General features: G+C 41.7%; 1 protein-coding gene across 1 annotated transcript in view; it reads right to left on the bottom strand.

Moving 5' to 3' along the window:
• Positions 1-923: 923 nt before the first annotated feature.
• dbndd1 (dysbindin domain containing 1) overlaps positions 924-12,625 on the bottom strand; it is a 28,419-nt gene continuing 16,717 nt past the window's right edge. Inside the window, exon 4 of the mRNA XM_066714097.1 lies at positions 924-3,402. Coding sequence (XP_066570194.1) covers positions 3,251-3,402 — 152 coding nt within the window. The 3' untranslated portion in view covers positions 924-3,250. The remainder of the gene's footprint in view (positions 3,403-12,625) is intronic.

The following is a 12,625-nucleotide window of genomic DNA, read 5'->3' as shown; positions in this document are numbered from 1 at the left end:
ATGATGCATTTTGACACCAGTTCATCCCTACATTTTTCTGTGTAACACAAGCCCAGGATAAGCACCCAAACACACATGGGTGCATATCCCATTTCCAGCCTCCGACTGCTTGACCAGACTCCCTTATGCTTTTTGATGCCTCTATCCCGACTGGAAACTGGAGTCTCGCAGCGTGGCGATGGGGTCGGCTACATCAGGACCCTATTAGGTCCTGGGAAACGCATTCAAGTCTTGCATTCTCTAGTTATAGCCTGATGGGGAGTAGGATTTCATGCTGTTGAGCATGGTTGTCCCAGTGGGAATGGCAGGTGTGTGGTGGCATGAACACATCATGCATTGAGGCTCCTGCCTGTCAGGGCTCTACTCAAGAGTCTGGCTTTGATGGTATCTGTATGGTGGACCACTTGCATTCCTTGAAACGCCTAAGTTACAGCCCCCCTGCTCTCCAATTCCAATTTTATATTTGTTTGGTGATGGTTTATATAGTAATATGCTCTTCAAAATCTATTGTAATACAAAATCTACCACTGAAACAGTGTCAAAGCCATCCACTTTACATCAGGGAAAGATAGAGTTCTGTTATTATTGTGCCTAGTGTCCTTTCTTCAAAATCATGAGCAACGTTTTTGCCTACAGGTTGGGCACTGTGTTGCACACGTCGCTATCAAATCTGCATGGATACGAGGGTGGATTACAGCGAAGTGGAACCAGGTTTCCCCCAAGGGTGGTGCACTATTGGTTGAGTGCTTCTCTGGTTGGGTGCTCTTAACTGGGTCAAGTTTCGTAGGCTTTCTAGCAATAGCATCTCCGGTAACTTAACAAGCCCTGTGAGCTTTGCAGTAATGAAAAGTGAGAGCTGCAGCTGTCCTTCAACCAGACTCCAGCTCTGCTGTTTGCACAGTAAACTCGCAGTATCCAGAGAATTGTTTAATTGTGTGTTTATTAACTGCTTGCATTAATCACAGGAGAAAATGTCTAAGTAGGTGGAAAAAGCATCATTCGTTTTTAATCAAAGTCCCCTTTTAGAAGAACATAGTGATCCTCATGGCTTTGGCATTTGCAGAAACCTGCATGGATGTAAGGGTATACAAGTGGTGATTCTTTTGTTAAATACCTCAACTGTACATTACTGTTGTAGGCTGTTATTAGTGTTGTCCTTGTAACCTATTTCTTACTTCCACATACCTGAGAGGACCCTCTGCTGTCTTTCGCAGGAGAACAGACCATGCCCTGGGGAGGAGAGAGCAGGGCCCTTTCAAAGCAGAATGATAACGGTGCAGAGCTTAATGAGTTAATTTGCATCTCTGAGCATATTCCAGTCTCTTGTTCTGCTAATGGCAAAACTGTTTCCTCTCGCACTCGCTATCTTAATGATCCCTGGTGGAAGTGTATTGATCTCCGTGGAGCTGCTGCCGAACAGAGGCGTATTGGCTCATTACACATGCAGGAGCTGTGGTGCAGGCAAGGATGGGCTGGACACCATCCACAGATCACTGAGGTAAGGAAAAGACACTGTCAGACCAAGAGAAAAACACTGAAGACCACTTCAGCCCTCTGTTAAAGCAGTATCTTCCAAAAAAGTGTTGCAAATCACGGCTATAATCATCATTTACTATACAATTTAAATTTGCTGTAATGACATTGCGCACATTTTTTTTTTTTTTTTGTAGCCTGCCACAAAAGCCTTCTAAACGTGTCCAAATCGAAAGGCAGGTGAAAGATCTGAGTCACTGTTAACATGAATTCCCCAACATGATCACACTGATTATAAAGGAAAGGAAACCTTTACAATTCCAAGGGAAATAAATCAGTGCTGAATTTCTGCAGTAGACCTTTAGTAGTATTTGTGTATGTGTGAGTCATAAGGATACATAAAGAATGGCAAAATAGCACATCATCTTTTTCATTCAAACTTATTTTAAAAGCTAGTATACAGATTTTTCTTTTGACTGTTCACATTGTGCCAAATGTGGACACAGAGCTGGCTGGGTGTTGTGCTTGAGGCTACAGTCGGTCTAATGTGGCCACCAATTCACAGACCCATCCTGTTGCATCCTATTGTATTTCTCCAGCCACTTCATGTGAGTGACAGTGGCATAGATTAGAAGATATAACCCTTTGCCCAGCCCAACCTGACTTTACAAAAGTGAACTTAAAAGCCAGCAAATGAGATGCTGCCACAGAGTATCCCTTCATAAGCAGTGTGTATAGTGCAGAAGTGTCCAGCTCTGGTCCTAGAGAGCCCCAAATTCAACAGGTTTTCTATCATCAATTTATATTGACTTGTAAAGTTTGAACTCTGATTAGTTAAGCAAATGTTTTGGTAATTTTTTATAACTTAGAGATGATTGTGCACAAAGCAATTGTCATTTAGCAAGTAAAAACTCCACTCATGACCATAATTATGTATTTCTCTTGAATGTCTTTATTTAATGTCAAATCCACAGTGTTTAATGTACTATTAGTGAAGGGTTGGTATTTGAGTCATACGTTCCCATTGGCAGCCAGTACGTGGTCACTGAAGCCCCTTGGTTGTGCATGAGTCTGAAGCTCGCCCAGCTTGCCACCCAGAGAACGAAACAAAGAAAAAGAGACAGAAAGATGGGGGAAAGATGTACCATCTCAGTGTTACGTGACCAGTCCCTTGGGTTCCAGCGAGCAGCAGGTCCTCTGGGGCAACAGAAGGTACAATGACTTTAAAGGCAGCGCATTACAGGCTTTTGGTTTAAAGAGATACGTTAAAGCGAAACGAGTGCAGAAAGTTGCCTGCAGTTAGTGGGGTATGACCTGTGCCTAGCAAATATCTCGCAGAGTGCTTCCAGAGAGTTAGCCAAGGATTACTCCCTGCTCTTATAAGTTGTGTTCTGGCGCAGGAGAGGGTGACTTTGGCTAGGTCCTTAATGTGTTCACCCTGATTCTCTAGCACCTTTGCCTTGCAAGAAGCAAAAACCATCATCCAAAGCGGAGCACTTCCACAAAGCCCCACCACCACCCACTCCCCCACTCCCATAAGGAAAACATCAGTGAAAAAAGTACAGCCCGGTATACGCGTAAAAGTGTGCTAATGAAATTCCTTGCAAAAGAAAAAGATGTGTATATAAACAGATATATATATAAATGTGTTTTTTTCCCCCATAGGTGTGTTTCACTCACAGCTTTTGCCTACATTAAGTTACAGTGCACAGCATTCAACAACAATATCTCTTTAGAACCAGGTCGGTCAGTGTGGGCAGTCCAGGCTTGTGACCTCTCAGGGCTGTTTGGGTCTTTCCATCTTGAGGAAGGGCTCTGTCTTCTCAGATTCGCTGGGGTGCTTCCTATCCCGCCCCTGCTCCCCTTTGCACCTCGTCCATGAGAGGGAACGCATGTACCCCCCTCGAGGGAGAGGAGGCTGATGAAGGCCTGGGAGGCAGAGGAGAAACATTACACTGAGTTTAGAGTGCTGGTTGAGCTCCAGACAGTCAGCCAGAATACCTTGTGTCAGATAATTGCCTCAATATTAGGACTAATTATGATGATTTATTTGTTAGCAGATACCTGTATCTAAGGCAAGTTAGTTTACACAAGAAGCATAATTAACTCAGATCTACAAATGTGAAGACCTGTTAGGGTAATAATTTTGGATTTTCTTTTTATACATAGTACAGAATAATCTGCATGTTTGAATGACCTATTTCACAGAGACAGACAACCTTGCTCCTCAATGGCAAAAGTATAATCCATATGACATATATAGGTCTACCTTAGATACTATCATAGTTTGATCTGTTTATGGAATTACAATAGGATAATTATTGTATAGTTTGTTTGACAGAACTTCAAAGCATTGCTGACTTATTCCACACAAATGTAGGAAATATAGGAAGAGTTGAATTTAGTGGCAAATAGTGGCAAATTTACTGTATTGACTCGTGATGAGATGCAGAAGCAGGGAGTGACCAGTGACTAATTTAAGGTGATCATCCGACTCTGCTGAGCTGAGACTTTCCTCGGACATAACCAAGCGTGTTTAATGTAGTGCTTTCCGTGTTTCTCCTGCTGTGCAGATGAATATAATAGAGTCGACAGCATACCCTTCCCCTGTGTCCACACTATTAGGGGCAAAGAATTGTGTTGATTTGCGTCTGACATATTAAGATTGTGAAAGAAGTAGAACTGAACAGGTTAGCACATCATGTACCCAGAGAGGAGAGTGACTGGTTATCTGCAACGTTGCCTACAAGACATACCAATGTCTGAACGGACAAGTACTGCCTAAAACTGGCTTTATATCCACTTGAGGTAACTGTATACCAGGATGTGCTGCATTCCAAATAGAATTAAAATTAAAAGTGCTGTTACATACTTTCTATAGGTTTCCTGGATGTTGTTGTTTTAATGTGAGATACATTTAATTTGTATTGTTAACTAATTGTCCTAACATTAAATAGCAATATGAGAATGACTTTCAACACCCTGTGCACTTCCACTATGACAGGTAACAAATCACAAAGTGTATACAAGACAGTGAAGAAGATGCACAAAATGCACGTTTAAGAGCCAGATCTATTTATACTGTTACTGTGATCAATGGCCAGCCATCCCTGTCCTAATCTGGGAATTCTGCTCTACCAGTCAACTACTGCATTGCAAATTATATGCTACTCCAATTTTCTCTCTCTCTTTAGTAGTTTTCTGTCCAGAGCTGCGCTATTGATCTCTGTTAGATTGATCGTGCCACTGTAGAATTTAATGAGCAGCTATTACAACTTGTTCAGCAGATTTGAGGGGTTATGCTGCATTCGGTGCATCGGCGAGGGCAAAGGAGGGGAGGGAAGGAGGATCTGCCCGGCATGTCCAGTCCTATCACGTTCAAGCCAGAGGAGGGATGCTGGATCCCTGCTGCTGAATGCAAATAAAACCTCTATTGCTGGCCCTGTCAGCACTCCTGTCAGCCCACACTGATGGAGACGTACCTTGGTTGACTGACAGTGGCATGAATATGCATGACATGAGCCACCAAGCAGATCGTGTCAGGATTTAAACGACATCTCAAGAACAGATGCTTATTCTGTGAGTCTGTGTGTGTGTGCGTGCGTGCGTGTGTGTGTGTGTGTGTGTCTGACTACCAGTTTTAGTGAAAAATGCACACCTTCCTAGATCTAGAATAACCAAACATGTTGCTTTGCTTATCCACATTTAATATCCACAATTATCTGACTGAAGGCTTTTAAACACCATACCTTGGAATGTGGAATAAGGGGATTTCATAAATAGCATCTGAAAATCCTTGTCAGATTGGGCTTTCTCTAACCTGAAATCTGTCTGCAATCCAAGTATAGTGTGTCCTTGAAAAAGGCAGCAATGGTTTTATTTTAGGTGTGTTGAAGCCAAATGGAAGCACAATGAGATGTTTGTAGTTAAACTGTGATCTTCCAATCCGAATGTAGTGTAGAAAATTGTACTAAGGGGTACTAAGACACTAATGTCTAGATCAGATCCAGTCTTCATATTGACGCCATCTTCTTCCACCATGTCTGTGAGTTTAAATTAAGAGGAATGGTCTGGGCACTGTGGCTGCTTTAATAATGAATAATAGTGGCATTTCTCTCATTAACCTTTCCATCTCTCGTCAATATTCAGTGTGCGCACACAGGGTGCTCTGTTTTATTCAGGGCAATCCCATATGTCTCTCAAGGCTCCCTGGGGACAGAGCTACTGACTCAGTCTGTCAGAAAGCATCCCCCTGGTGACCTTTGAACTTTCAGACATTCAGTGCTGGACAGATCCCTCTGAATTTTGTCCCTTAAAAATAAGCCAGATGGTTCAGAATTATTCCAGAACATTAAGAGGACAAGACTATATTTTAATGTTACCTACATCAATGGCGTTGATTATAATTTCCCTGTGTTGTCAATGTGGATTATTACACCAGTGCATGCAATAAAGTGTGAAGACAGTGAAACAGAACTACATTATATATATATATATATATATATATATATATATATATATATATATATATATATATATACACCAATCAGCCATAACATTATGACCACCTGCCTAATATTGTGTAGGTCCCCCTTTTGCCGCTAAAACAGCCCTGACCCGTCGAGGCATGGACTCCACTAGACCTCTGAAGGTGTGCTGTGGTATCTGGCACCAAGACGTTAGCAGCAGATCCTTTAAGTCCTGTAAGTTGCGAGGTGGGGCCTCCATGGATCAGACTTGTTTGTCCAGCACATCCCACAGATGCTCGATTGGATTGAGATCTGGGGAATTTGGAGGCCAAGTCAACACCTTGAACTCGTGATTCATCAGACCAGGCCACCTTCTTCCATTGCTCCGTGGTCCAGTTCTGATGCTCACGTGCCCATTGTAGGTGCTTTCGGCAGTGGACAGGGGTCAGCATGGGCACCCTGACTGGTCTGCGGCTACGCAGCCCCATACGCAACAAACTGCGATGCACTGTGTGTTCTGACACCTTTCTATCAGAACCAGCATTCACTTTTTCAGCAATTTGAGCTACAGTAGCTCGTCTGTTGGATCGGACCACACGGGCCAGCCTTCGCTCCCCACGTGCATCAATGAGCCTTGTCCGCCCATGACCCTGTCGCCGGTTCACCGCTTTTCCTTCCTTGGACCACTTTTGATAGGTACTGACCACTGTAGACCAGGAACACCCCACAAGAGCTGCAGTTTTGGAGATGCTCTGACCCAGTCGTCTAGCCATCAAAATGTGGCCATTGTCAAAGTCGCTCAGATCCTTACACCTGCTTCTAACACATCAACTTTGAGGACAAAATGTTCACTTGCTGCCTAATATATCCCACCCACTGACAGGTGCCATGATAACGAGATTATCAGTGTTATTCACTTCACCTGTCAGTGGTCATAATGTTATGGCTGATCGGTGTATATATGTATATTTAAAAAAAACAGGAAAAAACACTTATTCAATTGATCTGGTCTAGTTACAGATATATGTCGGAAGCCCTGAATCTGCTGTGATTTTTGAACACGCTGGTTACAGCTGAATGGTATATTCACCAGGCTAACACTGACAAGAGTCAATATTTCCATTAAGTACATTTTTAAAAATATATATGGATTTTTCCCAACTTGTTTTCTTTGCTGCATAAGCCACGAACGGTCAGTGACTCAGAACTAGATTGCTTAAAATAGGAGGTCGGGTAATAAACGGTTGAGTTCCAGATGATTGGTTTCTGCTAATGCTAGACAGAGAACATAGCAATCTAATCTTTCTCTCTCTGGCTTCCCCCATGCTGTCCCTATATGCCCCCAAAATACAGTCTGCACTGACTGGCAGGTATCAGATGCATGGATGCGCAGTAGACCTTAATACTGCTACAGAATGGAATAGGGTTAATACAGCCGGGCAACCACTTGAAAAATTAAACTTTTCCCGAGGCACCATTTTGCATAAGCGCCTCTCTAGTAGTATAATTGAAACGCTGCACCAAACAGCAGATAACCATTAACACCCCCCCCAAGTTAATATATGCAAATTATTTCCTAAGTACACCAGCTCTTAACTATAGGGTTTTCCTTCTCTAATGATTAGATGGCAGACACATGTAGGGAAAGTAGGGAAAGCTACACTGCCAAATACTGATTTTTGGTTCTGAAATCTGGGAAATTTACTCAGTGTAAATAGTTTTATTTATAAACCTAACCCAACCCTAATGTATTGTTCTTTTATGGAGATGGAGACAGAATAATAATGTGTGCTTTGAAATGTGCACTGTCAGGCTTATTTTCATACATTAAACCCACAGGACAAACCAAAGAGCTAAGGTTCAATTTTGAGCTTCTGCCCTTGTCTAGTTTAGTGCCCCTCTGCCTGGAGAATCCTGCTCACAGTTGGCTAGGGACTTGGCCCTCGACTGGATTGTAGGGCCCAACCTGTACTCTGAGACAGGAAACCTAATCTCAGACCTGGAACTAAGACTCGTTGCATTTCGGATTTCAAGAACTGTAGTCCCCTTCAAAAATACACCTTTAATGTAATTTAACAGCTACCTTTATCCAAGGCAATTAGCATGGTATTACAAACACTACAATACAATGTCCTACACATAAAGAGCATTAGAAGAGTGACAAAATCAATATACACATTATACACAATACACATTACATCCAGTGAATACAATGAAGGTTATCATCGTAGTAGCTAGCCCAGTTAATTCTGCGGCACAAAATTAGTTTGTGCTTCTTATTCGTAAAGGCGTAGTCACAGAAAAAGAAAGTTCTTGGTTCCTTGACTTATCAGCAGTAGCTTTATCAATTAATTATCAATTGCACAGTGGTTCAGCACAAAACTACCACTCAAACTGTGCTGTCCTCCATAATTACTGCTACTGTTTCTCCACTGTGAAACCTTTACCTCAGGTCTTTAATGTTTAAAACACTCATCTTTTGCGGGAAACTATTCATCCCACTAAGAGGTCTAAGATAAAAGGGTTGCTGTCTGTTTGAAGGCTTTCTGGCTGTTATTGCTGTGTTACACATGGCTATGCACTAGTTTTTAGTAGAACAGAAAAGGGTTTTGCGGTGTAATTTGGGAGGCTGGTTAAAAAGGGATGTGTGGCTTGTGCATGTTTGCCGTGTCTGCGAGTCATACTGAAGCAGCATGTAGCCTGTGAGTACAGTAAGAAGTCCACCAGGGAGTGAATTATTCATTACCCAGCACGCTGCGTTTCAGATTGGTGGTGCAAGAGCAGATCAGATAAGCTGCAACAATATTCAGCCCTAGAACAGAGCTGGCATTTAACACAGGAATGGTAGAATTTGTAGAATCTGTGGATGTCTCCTTTGGGGACTGCATACTCTATATGCAAAATGTGTGAAACAATGAAGGCCTGAATAGGCTGATTAATGTTTTCAAGGCTTAGCATCTCTTATTTTGCTGCAGATGCATTTATTTGTAATGGGGCTCACTGTGAACATCAGCCTGTTACATTGACAACACTCCCCATCTTGAGAGGGTGTGTGAGTGTGTGTGTGTGTGGGGGGGGGGGGGTCTCATATGTGCATTTGTAGAGGGAAAGAACATTATTCTAAATGAAAATGAATGGTACATTGTCCCTTTAAGAAAACAGACGCTTGAATAATAAATGCAAGATACATTTAAACACACATGTAGCCCCTTAAATATAATAAATTAATAAACAAACAAGCAATTAGACACTACAACAGAAATAACCCAACTTAAAAACATTTCATGATTTTTTGTTAAGATAGGTGTTTAAATCAGATTTTTGTCTCTTGTCCCACACCCAGAGATCAGCACAGACACCCCCGTCAGCCCATTAGGTTATAGGGCTGCAATCAACAAGAGAGGGATGGAGAGAAGGGGTGTGGGGACTGGCAATTAGCAAGCTGTTTGGCAATGTCACACAGACACACAACCTCTCAGGGCGTGAAGAAACATGTTCATTACAATTCAACCCTTGTCAGTCACCTTTGGAAGAACGTTGACACAGCAGACGAGAGGCTCAGACTGTGTCCGACTTAATAAGGTTATCACCGTGTGTATCAGTGTAATGGAAATTGAAAATAATGACCCCCCTCTACCTGCGCTGTCATTGCCCTGCTTGGGCACATTGCGCATTAGAAGGCAGTCACCCAGAAAGAAAGTTTCAGAAAATAATGAACTGTCTGATAACAATTTAGAGAGTATTGAGTGTGGATGTCAGCGGGGGGAGGGGGAGATGAGAAACAGGCAAAATGAATCAAGTATGAATTCAGTAGCAGATCAGTAGCTCAGTTTGGATGGTATTCCTGCTATCTGAAAGTAAAAGAAATTCCAGCTCCTTGTAATTAAACAGCCTGGTATGCTTTGTGCGATGCTGGAAATTAAACGCATTCTCTTTTAATTTTTAATCAAGCAGCGATGGATTTATATTCCTGCATCTGTGTAGATAGCAAGGAGTTTGCAGCAAATGTATGGGGATAGTAATGCATTGTCATTCCTGATTATGGCTTGTGAATGAGAGACTGTGTGAGTGAGGTGTGATGTCACTGACGGAGGGTGTGCCACAGCTACGGTTGATAAACAGATGCCTTGTTTTCTGTATCTATGTGTCTACCAGTGTTTCTCTATTGATTGATCCTCATGGTTCCTGGATTTGGTATTTAAGTATATTTTATGTTTGCCAAATTGAACATAATTAACCTGAAAGAGGCAAAGAGGGGGAAATGGAGACATGCTGTTATAGACCACTGATGAGTAGGACTAGAGATGAGAGCAGTAAAGGTGTTGATGCTTATGTGAGATTAATTCTCTTTTGGCAGACAGCCGAAGTGTAGGAATCCGTTGCTTTGGCATTAGCGTCAATGAAATGGTGTGTTATCTTGTTGCCGTAGACTGTTTTATTCACTGCAAATGTGTGAAACGCTGCACAGAGCAAACAAGAATGTGATTTTCACTGCTTTCCCAAAAGGGACAGCAATCCCCATGCGACTGTGGTACTGTGACTAAACCCTGCTCAGGGCAAGCCTATCCTAAAAAGTGAATTTAATGCTTAGATTTCTCTGACGGATTTCACAAAGAGTTCATGTTGCTGTTGATTGCTGTTGATAAAATGAGTTATGTGGTATTTCCACAATGTCCTTGAGTACCTTACAGGGAGTGTTGATGCAGCAGTGCAGTACTAGAAAATGTGCTCTCTGTGATGGTTTATTATCTGTAAGATCAGAGAGTTATCCCACTCTCATAGAAAGGACATTAAAGGACATTATTTTTATTTTTTTTAATCCGCTACGGACACTTTAGCCGCTCTGCGGAACGCCAAGAGGTCAGACTTCAGAGTAAATTTGCAGTACTTCAAAAACACACTTTGACGTACATATAGGCCTCTCACATTTAACTTGCAACTTGGAACAAAAATAAATGGTATTGGGTATTGTGCTAGGTTTAAAATGCTGTGAAAATTGTAGCAGTATTATTGTATGGTACCTACCCATTCTCCTTCTCTCTTTACTAATTCCATATAAACTGAAGTATCATTTCCAGCAAATTTGTTATCAAACATTTAAAATACAGCTGTTCGTTTTTCTTTCAGTGAACCTGCAACATTACGTTTGCTCTTATGTTGGCTCGCCATACAACCCAGCTTCTTATTGTAGTCATTTTAGACTGAACAAAAATATAAATCCAACATATAAAGTGTTGGTCCCATGGTTCATGAGTTGAAATGAAAGATCCCAGAAATGTTCCATATACACAAAAAGCTTATTTCTCTCACATTTTGGGCACAAATTTGTTTACACCCCTGTTAGTGAGCGTTTCTCCTTTGCCAAGATAATCCATCCACCTGACACATGTGGCATAACAAGAAGCTGATTAAACAGCACGATCATTACACAGGTGCACCTTGTGCTGGGGAGAATAAAATGTGCAGTTTTGTTACACAATGCCACAGATGTCTCAAGTTTTGACATGCTGACTGCAGGAATGTCCACCAGAGCTGTCCTCAGAGAATTGGATGTTCATTTCTCTACCATGAGCCACCTCCAACATTATTTTAGAGAATTTGGCAGTATGTCCAACCGGCCTCACAACCTCAGACCACAGCAGCCCTGGACTTCAATTCCAGCTCCTTCACCTGCTGGATTGTCTGAGACCAGCCACCTGGACAGCTGATGAAGCTGTGGGTTTTCTCATCGACCTCACCAGTGTTTTGACCTGATGGCAGCTCTGGTGAACATTCCTTCAGTCAGCACACCGACTGTACGACTTGAAATCCATAGATTAGGCCTAATTAATTTATTTCAATTGACTGATTTCCATTTATGTAACTTGGTAAAATCTTTGAAATTGTTGGCAGTGTCGGATTCATGGCCCCAAAGTGACCAATCTTAGAGAAACAGTAGTAGTGCCTTAATCTCAATAAATCCTCTATCTTATGAGAGAACGCTCCCCTGTGTACAATGTTTGTACGCTCTCGCTGCTATTTATAGAGCCGACCGAAATTTAGGATTGCACGCCTAAAATGAAGCAACAATTAGAGTGATCCCTGACTCCACTAGCTCTGCTAATTTAAATATTGACGAGATACATGATTGTGCTCTCTGTAACTGTGCACAATTAAATAATGATGAGATTTTAGATGTGCATTGCCAAGACTAAATGATGTTTAAAACCACAAAATGTAGCCTACAATGTACAGCTCGTTATAGTATAGTCATTATATAAAAATAGAAACGGGGTTCTATTCAAATCAGCCCACAGCGCAATACTCTACCCCTTCACTGGTATTATACATTTCCTCACATTTCAAGAAACCTGTCTGTAGATTATTATTGATTATTTTGGATTTGCACAAGTAGGCCTATATTTGACTTCTAGTGAAGATTGGGGAAGAGAGTAAGATGCCAGGTATTAAACCACCCAGACAGGCTCAGTGCTGTGAAATAATGAATCATTACCAAATATTTGTTTATTTTTGCCCTCAAATTTTTTTATTTTTGCTGAGAACTTCAAAAGCTGCACTTTTCCCATCCCATTGTTAGTGTAAAAATGGCATCTCTTTGATTTGAGCTTAATGCCACAGACCTTTGTGTCATACAAATGAGAATAATGTAAATTCTGTATCACTGAAGAAGGGCATGTAAACAA

The sequence above is a fragment of the Amia ocellicauda genome, chromosome 9, assembly GCF_036373705.1.
Source record: "Amia ocellicauda isolate fAmiCal2 chromosome 9, fAmiCal2.hap1, whole genome shotgun sequence".
NCBI classification, from domain to species: Eukaryota; Metazoa; Chordata; class Actinopteri; order Amiiformes; family Amiidae; genus Amia; species Amia ocellicauda.
Note: the sequence above shows the minus strand (reverse complement) of the source record. Positions and strands in the feature narration are given on the sequence as shown.